This window comes from Amblyomma maculatum, chromosome 1 (genome assembly GCF_055883805.1).
Source record: "Amblyomma maculatum isolate TAMU_Amacu chromosome 1, ASM5588380v1, whole genome shotgun sequence".
In the NCBI taxonomy this organism is placed as follows: Eukaryota; Metazoa; Arthropoda; class Arachnida; order Ixodida; family Ixodidae; genus Amblyomma; species Amblyomma maculatum.
Window position 1 is genome coordinate 187,208,511 of NC_139344.1, and position 20,929 is coordinate 187,229,439.

The following is a 20,929-nucleotide window of genomic DNA, read 5'->3' on the forward strand; positions in this document are numbered from 1 at the left end:
TTATCATGTACTTTCTCCTCGCTAACGTAGAAACTTACTGCAAGGACAAACAACCAGGCGAGAGTGCGCAGAGCCTATCGGGGCCCTGTGATCTTGTCGCTCTAATATGAACAGCAATGAGAAAAAAATATCGACTTCTCGAACCGGTTATTTTCATTTTTGTATTTTGAGTACACAGCACAAGTGAAAAGCAGTGCAAAGGCGCAAATGTCAGAATGTTGGCATCGTTTAGTGGTTTCACGCTTTCCAATGTCATGGTGTTCGGTCATTTGTCAGTTGCGTGAAGGTCACTAAGGATGCTATCTCTGCAACTTGTGTGAATTTGAAACTCTACTATCTCTCCACCGGCTTAGTATATACATATGTACTAGGGGTTTGTTATGTGAGCAGCTGTAATATGAGATACGTCATCATGCCATGTGGCACCGTTATATGCCTCACAGACCGCTAGCCGCTTCAGTCTGCATCACATTATTTGCAAAATGATCGTGACCAGGGTAACACATTTGGAACTCTATAAATAGAGTTTGCAAAATTTCTTCTTCACCACCCACCACGATGCACAGAAGCAGACTTTAATCACGAACTGATTTCTTTTTCCTAGATATCATTTTTATTCATTGTGGACGACCGGTTTATGGACCGTTTGACTGAGAACCAAAGTGCACACATCAACGAGAACGAGTTTACACACTGGCATAGCCAGGCATTCAGCATTTATTAAGGCTAAAGCCTTTCTAGGCTCATGGAACGAAATCTCGTGCGCGAGATTTGTGCGCGAGATCTGTGTGCGAAATCTGTCATATTCCTCGAGATTCCGCGAGATGTGTTCGAACACATCTCGCGGAATCTCGAGGAGTATGACAGATTTCGCACATAGATCTCGCGCGTTCCTGCCATCTGCAATGCCGCACTTGAACACGCCAAAGGAAAGCCACGCGACAGGAGCAATAGTGTACCGTGCAAACACACTTGCCGGAGAAAGTGTGACTGTACTGCGCCTTAATTTTTTTATCTGTAAACCAATTATAATTACATGTAGCACTGCAACGAACGCCGATAAGAGGCAAACGATCGGAGAGGAAAGGTAGGCTTCGCCATTCTCCTCTTAAGAGACATTTAAGAGAGAGAGAGAGAGAGAGAGAGAGAGAGAGAGAGAGAGAGTAAACTTTAATTGGTTCACGGAACTGCGTAGGTGGTTTCCTTAGTCCAGGGTCCCATTAGCTTGGGCTGCCTCCCGGGCCCTGGTGGGCAGGCTGCGCTGCTCAGAGACCCGTGTGGGCCAGCTCTGCCTCCCACTCCGAGAGACCCTTTAATTTTTTATACGTGTAGCTTTACCTGCCTCGCTGAAACTTAGAAAAAAATATGTGTGCTCAGGGATGGCCTCGTTAAAACAAAACAAAAAAAAAAAAGTGGTAAAGAAAACGTGATCGCGGCGGCGATGGAGCTCGGGGCAGAATTTTTCTTTCCGCTGGATAAGATGATAATTTTGGCCTCATGTTCGGTGCGCCGTACACCCTCACAATCAGCTTTAGGCTTGCCACCGTTTCCGCATGATATTCTCCTCAATTTGTTGAGAATGGAAGCATTTCGTGCTTTAGGGCCTATTTCAGCAAGGCATATAAAGTTGCATAGAAATAAGCGGCTATTTGTGTAGCGGCGTGTTCCATTGCGTGTGTGCAAGTTTTTAACGACGGTAGCATGGGGCATACGTTTTCTTCTTCTTCTTCTTCTTCTTTTTTTTTTTTTTTTTTTTTTTGTAGCGTTGTGAAATGAGGGGCGACAGAAAATGCAGCTCGATGCAGAGGAAGAAAATCAGATGTAAACCTCTATTTGTACTCACGACGATCGGGCCAGAATGGGAATCAAATAAACCCGAATTACACGATACGTCCTGCATAGATTCGTGGTCTCCCAGGTATAGCCGTCTTCGCCATGCAACGCGCGCGGAGGATCGCTTGTGAGCATTCATTTATTGAAATCAAATTCCATCCACATGTAAGGGTATTTAAGCAGCTGCCGCGACCTACAACTACCGAATTACACAAATATATGATTTGCGGCAACACATATGTCTAAGGTAACTACGACCACTTTTGCCGCTTTCGTTTTTCTCTTCAGAAGCAGGAACGAAGTGCGAATTTAATGCGGGGTGACGTCGTTGCATTTCCGTTCCTTCGAACGTTAAGGGTGGAAGGCGTGGAGTTCCTTAACCACATTACTTACGGCGGCGCAGGGGAAAAAATTTCTGTATTTTTCTTACTGCGAGGCCATTCTAACGGGTTACGAACAGTGCACGGTCATTTATTTTATATTTGAACGTTATGATATCACATCCTAGGCAAGGCAGCACCTCTGGGATGCGACAACAAAGTAACCAGTTCAGCACTCCAGGTCCTTGCTTTGTGCATGTGCCATGTCAAGAATGGATCAACGGTGGGGCACCTAGAGCCCTTCAGTGTGCCGACGGTTTCGTTACGGCAGTCCCGGACTCCTACGACACACTGCCCCGGCAGCCTCCGGATGATCCGGCAGTCTCCGGCAGCCTCCGGATAGAGGGGGCCGGGCTTTGTCAAGCCGCACTTAAGCGGCTTTTACCCATCACTCCCTTTTCTCCTTGAGAGAACAAATAAAATTTTGATTGATTGATTGATTGATGATCTAGTTGAGATTTTCTTAGGTGGACACATCAAAAGGTCATCGACAGCTGCAAGCGACATTTCGAGATAAGCCCCCGTAGTTTCTTGCTTCACTGGGCAAGACGGCGCTGACGTGCGGCAACAAAGCAACTAGACGATCTTCACACTGCAGGTTGGTAAAAAAAAAAGATTGCTAAGCTTGGGACGGGCTTTCACTGCTTATTGGTGCTGCCTTGCCCAGATAGTGTGTGCATGTGTGTGTGCGTGTGTGTGTGCGTGCGTGCGTGCGTGCGTGCGTGTGTGTGTGTGTGTGTGTGTGTGTGTGTGTGTGTGTGTGTGTGTGTGTGTGTGTGTGTGTGTGTGTGTGTGTGTGTGTGTGTGTGTGTGTGTGTGTGTGTGTGTGTGTGTGTGTGTGTGTGTGTGTGTGTGTGTGTGTGTGTGTGTGTGTGTGTGTGTGTGTGTGTGTGTGTGTGTGTGTTGAAAAGTATAGTCATGGGAGCCCACACAAGCATTAGAATTGTGTGTGCCATCGCTCTGATTGGCTAAGCAATTTCGTGATGTCATTAATGCGAATGATGACGTCATTCGTCGTTGCCATAGCAACCCACAGCCGCTGGTTGCCATTGAAACCACCCTAGAGGCCCCCGTTTGAAGCTCGCAGCCTCAAAAACTCGCGATCACGCGATCAGTAGTTTGCGGGTGAAAAGGCCAGGTGCAGATTGATCAGCGGGCTGTGCGACGTCACGAGATCAGACGCTATGGTCGAGTTGGAATCAGCTGCCAGGGTGAGATGAAAATCGAACATCGTGTGCCGCCGCTCTGACTGGCTGAGTTGTTTCGTGACGTCACAACCACACTGCCTCACACGAGCAATTCAGATTCCTTCGCCACCTTTTATGGACATGCTCAGGAATGCAGCCGTCAAGAATAAGAGGACTACAAGAGCTTGGACTGTCGGCTACAAGGCAGCAAGACCTGCACTTGTGGCTAATGGACAATATTAAGAGCTGAAGCATGATCCGGTTTCTTGATGACAGTAATCTACACGACTCACTTTAAGCTAAATACAGCCCCATTCTATGCCACATGACAAGTCCTCGAATAAAAAAAAAAATCTGACTAATGCTGGAATAGCTTAGCCTAATATTGAATTGACCAATGATTGTCCATGACATCAGCTTAACTGACACTCGAGCGAGTTGGTACAGCATGTTGGAAAATTACCAGCGCACACAGGACAGCGTCACTTCAGGACAGGACAGGAGGACTTCAGCTTAAGTTGGCATTTTGATTGGCCTAAACCATGAGTCAAACCAGTACTTCTCAGCACACTGCCACTACCGTACTAGTGCTAACTCTTAGTGGTGGTATGGAACAAAATTCCTGTCTCAAAAATGATGACATTCAGCCGTTCCTTAATGGAAAAAACGCGGCGATGCTATAGAACAGACTGGAGCGATTTGTGAAAAAAATACAGCCGATTTGCGTGATGTCAGATGCGAAGCAGGTGAACTAGCGCTGCTTCGACAGGTTGAGCTTAGTCGGATGAGCCCCCGCTTCAACCCTGGAGCGACTGACGAGACACACTGCTCAACAGCTTCCGTCGCCACTCTATACAATATGCAAGCCACGGCGCGGCGTGGGTCGCGGCAACAGCGTGCACGGCTTCCTTTCTCTCGCCGGGGGAGAGAAACAACAAAGTGGTTCACGCAGTCGACGTGCGCCCCGCCGCGGTTGCGCAGTGGTTAGGGCGTGCCATCTCTGTGCCCGAGGACGCGGGATCGAATCCCGGCCGCTGCGGTCGCTTTTCCACGGAGGCGCCTGTGTGCTGTGCGATGTCAGTGTACGTCAAATACCCCCAGGTGGTCGAAATATCCGGAGCCCTCCACTACGGCGTCTCCCATAATGCCAAAAAGTAATTAAGACTGCCATTAGAAAACCAATGGGCTGCATATTTTGAAATGATTGTGAGGCAACTGTGGGATACTATAAGGTACTCTTTGTGAACATATCGATATAAATGCTCTAAGCTCGCAATGCGTAGCAAAATTTTGCTTCTGCAGCTTGTACTGCGCTCACAACGAGTAATTAAATCTGCCATATAACACCGATGGGCTGCATTTTGGAAATAATTGTGAGGCAACTGTGGAATACTGTAAGGTACTCTTTGTGAACATATTGATATAAATTTTCTAAGCTTCCGACGCGTATCCAAAATCTTGCTTATGAAGTTGGTCCTGCACTCACAGCAATTGTCAGACTGCCACAGAATACTAATTAGGGAGCCCTTTCGATAATTAATGGCCACAAACTACAGAAACTTGCTGCACCGAGACCTGCCGAGGGAATAAGACCTGCGGATATATTGATCGTTATCTTGAAGATATACAATGAGAAAAATTTACATTAACAAACTATTTCTCAGAAAACGTCTGTTTCTCAGTATGATAGCGCGAGTAGTTGGTATTGGGCATCATAGTTGTGGTGTCATAGTCTCTGCACCGAGTCATAAGTGGAAGTCGCTTTTCCATTGAGCTTCCTGCGCATCTGATGCGCTGCTTTTGAGTGAGCAAATGCACGGCATTTTCTCGCAGTACATAATTCTTTTTTCTTTTTTTCTTAAAACTGGTATGGCATTGTCTCGTACGGCATCGAACTCCCATACTATATTGAGTTTTACTTAGTCGGTTACATATATATAATTAGAAAATGTTCAGTAAATCACGTCCTTTGCGGCTTAAATTTGTTACACATATATATGAATTAGTATGAAAACAATTTAACCTCTTTTGGATCTCTGTTGGCGTTAAAGCCACAGTGACATGGCCTAAAGTGCCTGGATAAGCAAGAAATCCACAGAACAGTTATTTTTAGGGATTGTGAACATTAAAATCTTCAAACACGAATATGAAAATTGTCTTCGAATGTCAGCTCAAAAATGAATACAGCAGAATAATGATCAAAGAAGGGTAAATAACCAAATGTACCTGTGCTTCTTTTTTTTTTTTTTTACGTTGAGTCTGACACTAGACTCAGCACTACGAAAAATATGCGCACAGAAAAGTGTACTCCTTGATTACACAACATAACACTCATAATGTTGTTATGCAAAATAAGTTACACTATAAAATCCGTTAACATGACTAGCAACTAAAATCGAAATTGAGTTACAAAATAACTCCCCCCTCCCGCCTTGTTCCCAACCAGCGTTATATGCTGGAAAGCTCAACTGCGGAATTCCGCACGACGATGTCGAAGCCCATCAGCATCCGAATCTGGCCGGTCCACGATGGAGAAGAAGGCGAGGAGGACGCCTTAATTTACATTTTCCCCGGCAATTAAACTCGACGCTGGGGTAATTTGTACGTGTACCACTTTTTCCTCTTTCGGATTTATGAAAGTCATGGCGTACCATAGTGCACTGCAGAATATTCGGAAATTCTCGAATATTTCCCGAATCGTTTAAATCCTATTCGAAATTTCGAATATTCTTTCTTTTGCTGCATTCCTGAAAGTACATTATTTTCTGCATGCTCTCCAGTCTCGCACTTTTTCCTCCGCAGTATATTTCCCTTTCAAGAATAGTTTAGAAAGGCGAAAGCCCCTTAAATGTGGAGGCAATAATTTACCAGCTGCCAATTGAAACCAAGTTCTATGGCATCAACTGAAACTTCCTATAGTTTAGTTGAAGTGAAAAACATTCATTCTTGCAGCGCTCAAAGTTCATATTAGGCTCTTTGTTCATTCAGTAGCATCATCTGGAAGAAAGCTTCCTAAATGCCTGCCTATAGTACTGGAGGCAGCGAAGGCGACTATTAAAGAAACGCTAAGATCACGAGTAACGACTGTGAAGGTGGTACCTTCAAAATAAATTGGTTAGCAAATGTCGGCAGAGAGAAAAACTTTGCACGCGTTGTTTTGTTTGTGTGTGTGTGTGTTTTGTTTTTTTTTTTTCTTTTTTTTTTTTGCAAAACTCGTTAATTCGCCCCACTAAAAAAAAAAAATTACAGTGGTAGTTTATTTTCAAAACCAGGCAAGGTGGTCCAATGTTCATGGTATAGCACCCGTTCTGGTCTTCTGAGTAGCAGGGAACACTATCGGGAAAAAATGTGTGCTCTCTACCCCATGTATATCAGAGGGGCCGCTGCCCCCTTACCCACCCTCTGTGCGCACTTATGATCAGTGAATCGGAATTATGCTGAACCGAAATTTAACATACTCGACACACTGCTTAACGAGTGACTCTACAGCTTAAGAGTGCATAGCTACACTCCATGTGCAGGTGTGCACTGTTTCGACCTTACAAAGAATAAAAAGTAGTGTTTCAAAGGTGTATAGTTTCAGTTCAGTAGAAAGAACGAAAATCACTTTAAAAAAAAAGTATTAACTCGCGTAATAGACCCACTCGCATAATGATCCCCCCCCCCCCCCCTCCTTATGTCGCTGAGAATTTGAAAAAAAAAAAAAGGGAAAAAAAAGAAAAAAGATCGGGGGTTAGCCTCTCCCGCCGTTTCGCGCCGCCGCCATCGTCGCAGGCGGTACAGTGGCTAGAATGATAAAGTGTGATTACCGCCAAGCGGCGCCTATGGGGAGCATTGAAGCCGTCTGGTGATGCTTCTGCTAGATGGCGCGCCTTCTCGCTTACACGTACTTACACGTCAGGTCGGCGCATGAAACGCGTGCTTGAACCCTGGAGTGCGCACGGGATGTGGGCGCTTTGCGTTGTTTTTTGGTGCAAATTCTGCCTCACGGTGTATGATGAGCCGGCGACAAAGTCATTGTTTTGTACCTCGTTACAAAAGCGGGTACAAATCGTACTAGGAATAGTTGTTCTGTGTGCGAAATTATTGAAAGGCGCAACGCTGCTGTTTGCGAGCTGCTTTGGAAAATAATTACTGTTATGTCAGCTTTGGCACGTTATTTACGGCACAACTGCTAATGTTAATTGATAGAACGATCGTGGGTGGCCCCATTGTACGGCGTGTTCCGGACCATTTTTCTGATTGTGCCTTGATATACATGCGTCAAAAACAGTTTCAAGGAAAATAATCATAAGTGTGAGGTTGTGCCCATCGTTCAGCACTGCTATAAAGGCGACGACATATAACGATTAAGGGGCTGCGGCCACTGCCATGTGAGGAGCCTGATGACCTGACGGCCAGTTCTGAACATAAACTGGCTTTTATATCACATGCATGCACGCATGGACTTTTCTGTCACGTCATAAAGGTTCGTGAGATCAGTGGGGTGTCACTGACTGAATGTAGCGTGCAGTGTGCGCCTAACCGCTGATCTGGATCTCCTGGGCGCCGATCGAGGAACGTACGTGTTCGCTATGTAACAGCTCGGCTTTCGGCAGGTCGAGTTTAAGCTATTGAAGTGGGTAATAATTCTGAAGTAGGTTATATATATATATATATATATATATATATATATATATATATATATATATATATATATATATATATATATATATATATATATATATATATATATACATACTTGCGTTCAGGAATAGATGTTTTGTTGAAGTCTAGCTTGATATATCTGATGATATCTAGCTTGACAGCATCGAACGTGAACACGAAATGAGCGCAGCTATAGAATTTCATTTAAGCATAGCCTGCAAACATCTCGGCTCCCGGTGTTTTCCTGTGTTCACTCCCGGTGTTCGCCACTGTGGCGGCGGCGCGCCAAGGTGCTGTGTGTGTACGCGTGTGTGTACGCATGTGTGTGTGTTGGAAGGGGAGGGGGAACGAACCTGGCAAATAGCCAGTGCACTTGACAGGAATGCCGCCGCCGGCTTTCTCTCCATGTGCAGATGTGGTGCACTGTTTCGACCTTACAAAGAATAAAAAGTAGTGTTCCAAAGGCGTATAGTTTCGGTTCAGTAGAAAGAACGAAAATCCCTTAAAAAAAAAAAAAACGTATTAACTCGCGTAACAGACCAACTCGCATAATGACCCCCCTTATGTCGCTGAGAATTTGAAAAAAAAAAAAAAAAAGTTCACGGGCATTTCTTGGCGGCGGCGCACCAAGGTGTTGTGTGTGTACGCGTGTGAGTGTGTGTGTGTGTGGGGGGGGGGGGGGGGGGGGGGGGATGAACTTGGCAGATAGCCAGTGCCCTTGACAGGGATGCCGCCGCCGGCTTTCTCGGATCGTCGGGATCACGGTCGGGATGCGCAAGCCTGTATTTCAGTACGTTTGCTTTATTACATCGCGAGTGGGGCGGGAGCAGTCCCCGTCACAAAATCGTTGGATCGTGTGATAGCAGCAATTCAATAAACGCCCTTCGGAGCGAACGATCCTGAAAAGCCAGCATTAATGATCGATGGATGGACGCCTAGGGAAACAAAAAAAAAAAAATCGGTCATTCATTTCTCCTGCGTAATGTATCCCCCCCCCCCTCTCTCTCTCTCACACACACACGAACTGCGGGGCATCAACTTTTCTTGAAAAAAAAAAAAAAAAGAGTTCATTATGCGAGTACATATGGTACATAAACAGGCAGCCATGAAAGAAGTTAATTAGTGAAGCCGGAAAGATAGGAGAAACCATGCCCAATCTTGCCCTCACTAGGATGAATAGGCCTTTCCCGATCCTCTACACCTCCAATGAGGTAATTAATGTCCACCTCAATAATTCCTAATAATTAACTCATTAATAATTACTATTAGTGGATAGTTCCAATAGTGAATAAATGCGGTTCGAGAACCTCCTAAACGTACTGATGATCATACTATTAGATCATATATATGCACGCACATGCACGGAAGCGACCCAGCATGTGAAGGACAATGAACTGGGCGATCTTGCAGGCCAAGTGCGCTGCTGCAGTTGTTTCGCAGCGAGCGCTGTGATCGTTATCAGTTTTTGTAAAAACCTGAAAAATAAGTATCCAAAGGCACAGCGTGCAAAAAAAGAAAAGCACCTTTGTCAGAAGGCATGCAGTGTCATCTAACTGCACGGTTTCTTTTCGCGCCTTTGCTGTTAGCGACAGTGTTAGGCCGGTTTGAGGCCCATCACGGGGTTTCAAACCAGAGAAATCAATATGCGAGGACAAAGAGTGCTACGTGTCGCAGTGGACGCTGCGCTTGGGGAGGCATTCCACAACAGATACTTGCTTTGTAAGGCGACAGCCTTACTTGGGTCACGAGTGGCGTGCGCAGAATGTGCCTGCAGGAAGTAGCAACAAGTACGTACAACGTTATTTTTATCAAAGTCGTGATGCAGCAATTCTTTGTGCAGCATTAGGTTGTGTTATTATTTCCCCTCCCATTTAGCACCCATTTGCTAATCATAAATTGGAGGCTAGTTTATGATGGGGATTCAAAACGACGAAATATGTACAATGCAGGCCATAATAATATGAAGCATGCCTTGGCGATAAAAACTCTTACCGCACGTAACCTAGCGAATACCTTATACATATTTTTGCACACGCCTCTATTAAACTCAAATATGAGCCCAAGTGACCATCGTATCTTTTCTACTGTATAGAAAATTTCAAACACCAGAAGTGCGTGATCCATAATATTTTGGCCACATCTGTACGTCCAATTGTATAATGGTAGTTGTAAAAGCAGGTGTCCATCAAGAAATGAGTCAAGTACTCCTTTCCTTTCTCCAAAACCTGCGCCAACTACAGATGTTTAACTCTGCCAAACTCTGTGGCAGTGTCCCGATGCTAAAGTGCCAAGCAAAATCATGCCAGTGGCTTTCTCGTGTCTTAGCTGGTTTCAGTGGAGTTCAACCCTGGATAATTAAGGCATCTTGAGGGGGCATGGAAAGGATGGTCCGCCAATGATGCCACTCCTTCAGTAAGGAGGCAGTCAACTTACAATCCTTCACATCTTTCAACTCCCTTTTCCATGTGTGCAAAAAGTCAAACTGCAATTTTAGATTCTTTTTTTTTTACAAAAACACTGTAAAACAAGTCGGGGGTGGAAGCAGGCTTGAGCATTTTGGAGCAGCTTTGGAGCCGTAAAACAAGAGTTTTGGAGCATGTTTTTAGGATCGAACGCTTTTAATAATTGCAATTTTCTATTCCTGACATACAAAAAAGCGATTTTGATTCCTTTTTTTTTTTTTTTCAAAGTTCAATGCTCGGCTTGAGTGTGCATGCATCTCTGACAAGGCAAGACAAACAGCCAAAACATGTACAGATGCTTAAAATATCACAGCTGACCTGAGCAACAATTTGGGACAACACTAGCAAATGGAATGCTTTTTTCTACGCTTCACGTCTGAAAATCAAGTCTGATTAAAGCTTTTCACCACTTGATAGATTCAAACATGGAGTTTACTAAAGTACTTTGATGCACTCAAGTACCACTAGTTTGGAATTCACACCAATGAGCAGTACATTTACGCTATCTTGCACACATCCTTTTCGCTCCTGTGCTTGTGTCAATAAATTTCCGAGCACTGGTCAGTGCTGCCTGTAAGGAGGATTGACAACACTCATGGGTAGCCTTTTCTCTTTTTCAGATTATTTACTTCGTAAGCTTCTGCCAGTGGCTTTAGCGACACTGAGACTGCTTTAAGTTCAACACGTTAAAGATGTGCCCTGTATGGCTTTCCAACACTCCTAAGAGAATTTATAGTGATTTGCACATTCGTGCCATCGCCCTATAACGAACGCTTCAAGTGTGCTTTTGCCTCATGTAGGTTTGGCAATTTGTTCTTAACAAAGAGGCTCGATGGTGAAGTATGTGCTTGTATTCAAAGCAGGATCATTTGAACAACTCATGTAGTTCATTGCAGACAGAAAAGTTACCTAGGTCCACTGAGTGGTAAAACCAGGTTCTGCTAAATTTGACGGCAAAACATTAGGGTTTGGAGCAGTTTTGGAGCAATATTGCATTTTGGAGCAGGATGTATCAGGGAAAGGAGTTTGGAGCAGAATGGAGCAAATGGAGATGCGCTTCCACCCCTGACAAGTGTATACGAGGTATATTACTGCATTATTCCTGCTTTCCTGTTTAATGGCTGGGAGGCCTTACAGGAAAAACAAATCATTCTCATGATGGTGAAAAAAAGATCTTTGCAATGTTTGTTTTCATAGTTGTTTCGGTGGACATACGTCTCTTTATCTTAAGTTATCTGCAAAGAGTTTCCAAAATTATTCAAAAATATTCTATTTGTGGCTAAGTTTCATTTTATTCGTATTCACTATGCACCCAAAATTTTATTCACACATCTATAATGAATTTGTTTCGATTCCATCTGTTTAACATGGCAATGCTCGAAAAATATTCGAATAAGCTTTGCAACCAAATTTTCCTATTCGCACAGGCCTAATTACTGTACGGGTAAATAATTGAAATATTTTCAGTGCTCTAGACAAGACTCAAGAAATTCAATAGGTCCACAGTGGAAGTGTGTTTTGACCATCCTAAGCCAAATTAGTGGAACGATGTCCACTGTCATGGCATGCCTTCAGGTGCACAGCTGTAGAAAAGATGTGGCTTGAGAGTATTGTGCACTTCAATCAGGGAGTAGAAAGAGACCACATGGTTACCTTTTTGGAATATTGTTCTTTCTAAAAACTTTTTTTACACTTGCATCCAATTTCCTGAGCAAAGACTCTTAATAATATGACTCTCTTCTGCAGCTCATATGTTTTGTCATTAAAAACAGTAAAAAATTTTCATTTGTGTTTTGTCTTCCATACTCTACATACCCACTCAAAAAGACAAAAATGATGTTCCGTTTATGCCAAAATCTGCCATGCAAATTTTTGTCTTCTCCCATTTAAAAGCAATATCTCTGTTTCAACCCTCTTGGGACGAGTATACAAAATTCCGACATGTTCTAATTTTTTTCCAAGTATAAATCTGTCAGGCTCAGCTTTACACAAATCATCAGCAGAGGAGCCATCCCAACCTTTCTAACCTGGTTGTCAATGTAACACTTGCTGATTCAGTATGCAGCCAGCAGTGCTGAAGCTTTCACCGTGCTAGCCTCTCGTGCACACAGCAGGCTAGTGAGAAAACATGGCGATGCCCAGGCTGGAAAGGCCTACAGAACTGTTCTGCCATGCAGCACACACATTTCTGCTCTATCCTGCATATCCTGGGAAAAAGGCAGTTGTACTGCATAGCTCCATGTGCTAATCAAACACGCCAAGATGTCAAAAAGTTAATGTCAAGTACTCAGGTAATTTCAGTATACCTGTTACTGCTAAAAAAAAGTTTACATAATGTAATAAATTCCCAACATATTCGTTCACAATGGCTTGAATAGATGGTTTTTTCACAAAGGACTTGGCTTTTGTTTTGTTTTTATTGAATAGTTAATAAAAATTTTCAACTTCTTCAATGTGTTATGAATAGTTTTGGGAACTACACATATTACTCACAACCTACTTTCAGAGTCACAGCATGGCTGCTTCAGAACCAGAATGCACACTAATTCCTCATGAAGCAATATGCACAACTGTAAGGCCTGAAGTTTCACCAGGAATTTACAAGAACACTTTATGTCTAAGTATTTACAGTTTTTGGCAAGACAGCAGGATAAATAGTCCCGAGCAATTTGTTTTGGCCTCAGTAAACACCACTCTATATTATTGCTCTCATGTCCTTCTTGCGGTACTTGGATGTTGCACGAGACATAAAAAAGTGAACTCAGTATGTACTGTCAAGAGAAAAAGCAGTATACAGCACGCCATCAGAGGCAGAGTTTGTGAAAACTGGACTGCAATGCACCTCCAGACCACATCTGGGGTTGAGGCAGCTCATAGGGGGCCTCTTTATCTACAGACATGTCAGTTGACTACTTTCTACTAGTCATGCTTCAGTTCAGTGAATTGCACATGGTGCCACAGCAGTGCTGAATCTGCGACGCTAGCAATATCGCGTGCGCAGCGAGTGCCAGTTGCCGCATCATATTAGCCACGCAATACATATTAAAGACATCACCTGTGGGGCAGCTACTGCATTGGAACGTTAAGGCTAGAAGTGCTACGCATTGAACAAAGCTAACCGACATGCTTGTCGATGAAAAAGGGCCCCAAACTTGTTGCCTCGCACCTAGATGACATCACTAGATGGCATTTGGATGCAGCTTTCCCGAGGTCTGCCAGTGCTTGGGCATTGTATGCCACATCTTCACCTAATAGTACTTTGTTCCAGGTGTCAAATACAATGTTTGGCAACAGTATGGCAGTGATGCAACACAATTCACTGCAATGGAGCATGTCATTCAACTTCTTTTTCAACAAGATTCACTTATCCAACATGGGTAATAGGTGAGCAAGTTGGCAGAATTTTTGTTTGAAAACTTACACTTGTGAAAAAACTGTTGGCATTGAAAGATTGCCTTTTGCATTGAAACCAGAAAAATTAAAAAAAAAAAAAAAAACATGGAAGAAGCTTCATACAGTTTTAAAGGTAACTATTATTTAAGTAGTCGCATCAGTATGCCTCTTCTTTCACATTTGCTGGAGGAATTTAAGAGTTGCTTTCAAACAGCAGTGAATAAGCAGTACAGTAATCCATGCAATGGATTACTACTAATCTGAACCAAAATTTACTATACTTTTTGCCGAGTTCTCATAGTAATTTTTAACCACATACATACCTTTACGATTTATGTGTAGACTTTGCAGAACACTTTAGCACTGAAAAACTTTGTGGAAATAATTTACTTCAAATGAAATGTGATACAAATTGGGGGCAGTACATCTGACTTGCCTCCAAGAAACATTTTACCTCTTTAATCACAGTGCCTTCCTGTGACGTTCAACTGTTTTTACATAGAGAATGAGGACTATTGCTTTCAGATTGTCAGTAAAAAAAGAAAGAAAATGAAACAGATGAACAAAGCTTACAATAAACAGTACTCATCATCTCTACTGTCAGATGGGATGTTCAACGACAATGCTGAGAGCTTATGATCATATGAAATGCAGCATATGAAAAATCCAAAAGTAAACAAGCACTCAACACATACACACAACACAATTCTTGCTTAGATATGTCAAACTCTAGATGACTACTACTAGATGTTCACAACAGATGAGTGCCGAACTAAGAATCGGCTCTGACGATCCAGTGGCAAAATTTCTGTAGCTAAACTGCAAATAAACTGTAAATTTGTAAACCCGAAAATCAATCCTGCACAAGGCCAAATGAAAGGTGCATACTAAAAACCAGTCCTCTAGAAAAATGCACAAAAGGAAAGGCGCCTAAACTGTTGACTGACAGGTGCCTTCTTCCCAGAGCAGCTATGCTGAGCCGGGCAGTAATGCTGTCATCTGCTTCAATAGCAAAATGGAGCAACTCCACACCCCAATTCAGTGCCAAAAGCAAACATTGAACCTGCCTCCAGGCAGATACTGAAAGAAAAATGGGAGGCTGCATCCCTGCACAGCCAGCCCAAACAGGAAACGCGCTGCACAATCGAGTCTTGACTGAAGCAGACTGCACAGCAGCTGCTGTGGCAATGTCCTCGGAAAAGTTTGTTCTTGTTGCTTGAGAAAAATAACTGTCACAGCACCACAGCTAGCCTTTGAAGGGGTGCCTCCAGAGCAGCATCAGAAGCACAGTCAGGGGCAGCACTGCTTGCTGTAGGTTCAGGTGCAAAAAAGAGGGTGCTGTGTTGAACACTGGGCAGTATGGGCACTGGTAGGAGCCACACACGTGACAGATGCTGAGCGCATACAGGTTGTACACTTCAAACATCGACTCGTTGAACCGTTCTGAAAGGAAAAAGTAAATAAGACGCATTAGACAGAGAGGAATGCACCAAAGAAAAAGAGAAGCATTTCAAAAGAAATTGTCATAATGCTTCTATTAGAGGGACAATGGAGGCAAATAAAGTCTGTCTGTATCAAGTGACAGGCACATTTCGATGACAAGGCTATTTTCACTGAAAATGGAGCTTTCATAAACCGGAAAAGGAGAAAAAATTCAGGTGCGTGAATATTTGAAAATTTTTAATAGCAAATTGAGCATCCACATATTCAATTGTCCAAATAAATCAAATCATGCATTGTAGAAACTATTCAAACTGAATCGAATTTTTTGTGAACTTTTCGAATACCATTTGAATAACTGGCATGAGGCCCGAATAAGGCCAGCTGTAGTATTATTTTTGCCGAAAAATTAAAAAAAAAAAACGGGGTCCACACCAACGCTGCTTACCATCCTGGAGCAATCAGTGTGCATGGGATGAAGGTTTGGTTGGTTTGGTTGACAGGGTTTAATGCCCCAAAGCGACTCAGGCTGTGAGAGACACTGTAGTGGAGGGCTCCAGAAATCTTACTGATGAGGAAAGAGGAAAATTTTTCTGCACGTATAATTTTACTCTTGTAGAGTTACCATACTGAATTCGTGTTGCGGCTCCTTAGTGGGACAAGTCAGCACCATGGCACAGCTTGCCACCGGTGCTTCAGTGTTTCACACTATTGCTTGTTTTGTATGATTATTGACAAAATAGTGAATATCAGTCCAAACATTCTATTCATATATTCGATTCAGTAGTGAAGGCACACTATATTAATATTTCATTCTGTTTGGAAAAAGTTGTATTTGCACACTTTAATAAAAAGCTTTGGGAGGCACTTAGGCACTGCGCAAGAGTTGACGTGGTAGTGTGATAGTGTATGTGTTTTTCCAACATGTTGGGTGACTATTGAAGTGATAGCAGGCCATGGCAACAACGCCCTTTCAGCACAACAACCTATACACTAAAAGTATACACTATTGTGTAAAATTAGCTGGGGGCTAATTCTGCTTAAACTGATTAAGGCATGTGAAAGCACTGTTTTGCATAATTTGGCATTGAGAGACTGGCCCAGAGTTTGCCAAAGTGTTAAAGGTCTTTAGTTGGTTTTGTTTTTCAGGAAAGGAAAGGCACAGCATCTCTGTCACTTCTCGCTGGAAAGCTACACTTAAAAATTAATGGCATACAACTGTACATGCATATGTCATTGGTTAAAATTCCCATTGCAAGCTAACCTTCAACTTGATCAGCAGATGGATGCTAAATGGAAGGCAAAACGGTATGACAGCACCCTGAACACTACACAAAGAATGGTAGCGTCACAATTTTGATACAAAATCATGTATATGTTTTCTCCTGACATCACACGCCACCGATGGTAACAATTCGACCAAATTAGTCGATCCCGGATAAATCGAACTGGAAGGGAACCGCAAAATAGTTCAATATATCGATAATTCTATATATACAATACGTCAACAGATGAGCTCCACTGTAACCCAGAAGCATGAATATGGTGTAGCCATGCTTAGTGTGCTCCTCAAAGCAATGAGCTGCCCGCTGGCATCCTGGCAGCCCATGTTGCTGCCCGCGGGGCACATGCTCGTGCACCCGCACTAAACATCACCACACGTCATGCATCAAAAAGAGGGGGGCGCACTAAGCGCACCTCCACATGCCGCTCCATGGGCACGATGTTTGATAGGAACAAAGAGCATCGGAGCTCATGCTGCCCACACCTCACACATGTGGCACAAAGCCCGCTGAGATAGGAGCTCACATCAAAGCCGGTGCGAACAGAGTTTGGAAGAAGTCTCCACTTATCATAAAAGGTCTAATTCTGTTACTGGTACACTATGAACACAATATCAACTCAGTTAAAATAAGATACAGTTGCTTTCTTGGAAAACCCTCGCAGAGTGCTATTGTTTGTGATTTCTGTTCCCCGTGGACTAAGAGAATTGAAAAAAACCTCTGAGGCCACCCTTACAGGTGGCCGACAGCAGCAGTTAGCAATTTCTACCACTGGTAACAAACACATCAGTGATGCAAACTCTATCAAGCTGCATATTTTATCAAGCTGTATAAGAAGAGATGTTATGAAATACATGTATCTTATGAGATACAAGAGATACATGTATCTCACAACGAAGCCCCTCATTTTCCCTCCATTTTTTTTGCTAATATTTTATCAAAGGCACGCAGCGTACAGCGCTTATTTAAAAGCGATGTCTGCCAAGTACTCGGGCTTCAAGCATGGTGCAAATTTATGCTTGCCAATTTTGATACAAGTATGGTAGAGCAGCCAGAGGAACTGCTCAAATTAACTGTTCGCAGCTCTCAATGTTATCTCAGCTCCTCATGCCATTACTCTATTGACATCCTCTCATGTGCGTATACGTTGCCAGAAAGTATGGTATTTATACCATCCTCTCAGTTATCTTCTGCATCCGTATGCTATTCAGCATTCCTTTAACACAGTTTTTTGTCAAAGCTTATTTCTGGCCATAAATGAGCAAAATACCATTATATCATCACCGTTGTCTGATTGTACCCTCTGCTAAAACACAATGAGAGTGCGCTCCACAATAGCACAAAGGTGCGCGCTCGTGTTATGCTCCTCCCAGCTGAACGCACTGCACTGCATTAGCGGCAGTCAGCCGAACGTGTGCCAGCACACAAGTGTGCAAGAAACTCCACAAGTGTTGTCAACCAAAGACATCATTAATTCAATGACCATGGAGTATACTTCAATGGAGTTTGAAATGAGTGATGAGAAAGATTTTTCCAATTTTAGCTCCAAATTTCTCATCAATAAATGCATCTTTTTCTGTGCAAAAAAAGCCAAACAGCAACAAAGAGCTAAATAATCAAGTTTTACTAAAAATAGATATTTGCTGAAATTTCCTTTAGTGTCCATTTAAGAGATCAGCACCTTTCACATCCTTTCAAGTATACAGTGGACACTTCAGAGTTGATCGGCAGTGGCCCCTCCAGCAGCCAAAGGACCCGGGAGCTGCCCTAAATGAGCCATCCTAAATGTGCTACGCTTTCCCAGCAATGCATTCCATGATTACATCTGAACCGAACAATGAGGCACACTACCAACAACTTTTGATGAGCCATGCCATACTCAGCGCTAGCATCTTGGTTTCACTGTTTTGTAAGCCTTACAATGCAATCATGATAACTATTCTATTTCATCGCAAAGGGGATTGAAAAAATTAGTTTGGCAGCTTTCGTTTTTTTTTTAATGTGTCTGCTAAGAACTGCACCCACATACAAAGTAGTCTACAGGTGCAGACATAAATAAATGGAGCACGCTTTTTCGTTCAAATTACAATCACGCATTGTGTATTGGAGATAAGAAAACATTACTTGTACAAGTAAAAGCGCACGGACGTCTACTACAAGGCTGCACATACCATGACTCCCAGTGTCAATAATGCAAGGTCTGAAAAATTTTAGAAAGAAATAGCGTGCGCCATTTACTTTTGTCTGCACCGGTGCATGCATGTACATTACTTTTGCACTGTAACACTGCACCGCAAAGACTGCACACGGCGCCAAGTGCATATACCCTTGTATATGCACTTGGCACAGTGTACAGTCTTTGCAAAAATATACAGCCCAAGGGCTTGCTTTTCAGCCCTGTACCAGGCCTCCTAGAAACACTCTAGGAATTTGAGATGAGGATGAGATTTTGCAACATCTGCAACATCTGCAAGAACACCTGCAACACTGCAGATGTGCCACAAGCTCTGTTACAAGGCTGAGAAGCAAGCCCTTTGAGCTATACATGCCTGCAAAGTTTTTACACATGGTATATGCACTTAACCCATTTTTGCAGTATTATCAGAATGTTGGATTGTACAAACTGACCAACTGGTGACACCCCCAACATAGCAAATCTGCTGTGACACACATCAAAAAGTTTCCAGCTGATTATAGAAACGAAAGTAGTGTTAAGCTGGAACCTCCCAGCTTAACACTCCCAGCTCCCAGCTGGAATCTCTTCCACTCTTCCATTTCCAGCTGGAGGTTGAAATGGAAAGATCCCTCCAGCTGGAATGGGTACTTCTGATGACAGTCTGCTACTTTTTATATCTATGGGGGACAGCCTGCATAATACAACTGGCAATTACATAAAAGACACTTACCTGGTGCATAATAGTCATAGACACGAATTGAAATAAATCGTGTCATGTTGGCAACAGGGTGCCAACGCTGGGCAGTAAAGTTCACACAGATGGGCGACGTATCAAGCTGGAAGCAACAACGTACAGTGAAAACATAGTAAGTTCATTCTGCATCAATGAAGTTGAGGTTTTGTAATACTATACGTACGTAGTCAAAGTAGAGCTCAGCCTTCTTTTCCTCATAACGAGCTTCTCGGAGGTTTCGCACAGCTCCAGATTGCACGTATGCGTCCAGAGTCTGCTGTTGAATGTAGTAACCCGATGGCAAGTTTACTTCAAGCACTGCCATGCCACTTCGGGGGCTTTCGTCAGTGCGGATCCAGCTGCATTAAACCAGGTACATTTGTCAGCAGGAAACATCCTCTTACTTTTTGCACATGTATAAATAAGAACTGCACAAAATATTCCCAACATCATCAGCTAAGTTCAGTCCACAGCAAACAAAGAACTCTCGAAGTGGTCTCCTGTCACACCAGTCTTACACCAGAAGCATTATCATTTCTTGCCTCCTCGAAAGGGCATGATGGTGGGAAGTTTCTTTTCATAATCATGAAAGACCATTCATAAATAACTGTGTCATTCACGATTCCTTGAAAGCTTGAGTAGACATGAAATTGATCTACTCCCAAGTAGCCCTTGCAAAAATGAGACTATTCCACATTAACAGAAGTCTAACGTAGCCCTGTACAAACAAACATCTTGCAAACAAGAGAAAGTGAATTAAGATAACTACAATTATTTAGGCCTTGGCATCAGTTTTTTTCTATTATTACTTTAAATTATCACTTCTCTTACTATATCAAAATTCTTCAATGTCTAGGGTAGCACTATGTATCTGAGGTCATGAGTTGTGCATCTAGATCTGTACAATACCTCTGCTCTCTTCTCTTCCAGTAGAAAATAAAATCACATTACCTTCTTCTGGAACATCTCATATTCGCTATTTGTAAGGATAAAGACTGCCTCAATCCTTTAGCTACAATGACGATTTTTATTCCATAGTGCTGAGGCATGTTAAAATCATTTTGTGGCTGATTTTCCTATGACTTATTTCAGTACAGATTTCTTCTGCCGCCTCAATAACATTACTCAAATTTTAATGTTTGCACCTGCCATTCCTCTTTCAAGTTTCTTCTCTCCTCTTGCAATCACTGCTGCTATACTGCTTCAAAACATTGCTTTCTGATCGATTCTGACAGTTTTGCAAATTCATTGTCAACCCTGGTGTTACCCAAGAGAGCTCACAAGTGCCCTGTCTAGCTTCCAGTCAAAACATTTGTGCCGGTCTAGTTACACTGAAATTTCTGCTGTGAAAAACTTCTTTGCATATGAAATTTGGGCGAGCGTCCAAGAGACTGC

General features: G+C 42.9%; 1 protein-coding gene across 2 annotated transcripts in view; it reads right to left on the reverse strand.

Annotated features, from left to right (window-relative positions):
• Window positions 1-11,792: 11,792 nt before the first annotated feature.
• Window positions 11,793-20,929, reverse strand: part of Mcr (macroglobulin complement-related) — a 198,744-nt gene continuing 189,607 nt past the window's right edge. For both annotated transcript variants that reach the window (XM_084589834.1, XM_084589835.1), the window contains exons 33-35: window positions 19,719-19,893; window positions 19,532-19,637; window positions 11,793-15,345 (exon numbers count right to left, since the gene is read on the reverse strand). In XM_084589834.1, coding sequence (XP_084445960.1) covers window positions 15,149-15,345; window positions 19,532-19,637; window positions 19,719-19,893 — 478 coding nt within the window. In that variant the 3' untranslated portion in view covers window positions 11,793-15,148. The remainder of the gene's footprint in view (window positions 15,346-19,531; window positions 19,638-19,718; window positions 19,894-20,929) is intronic.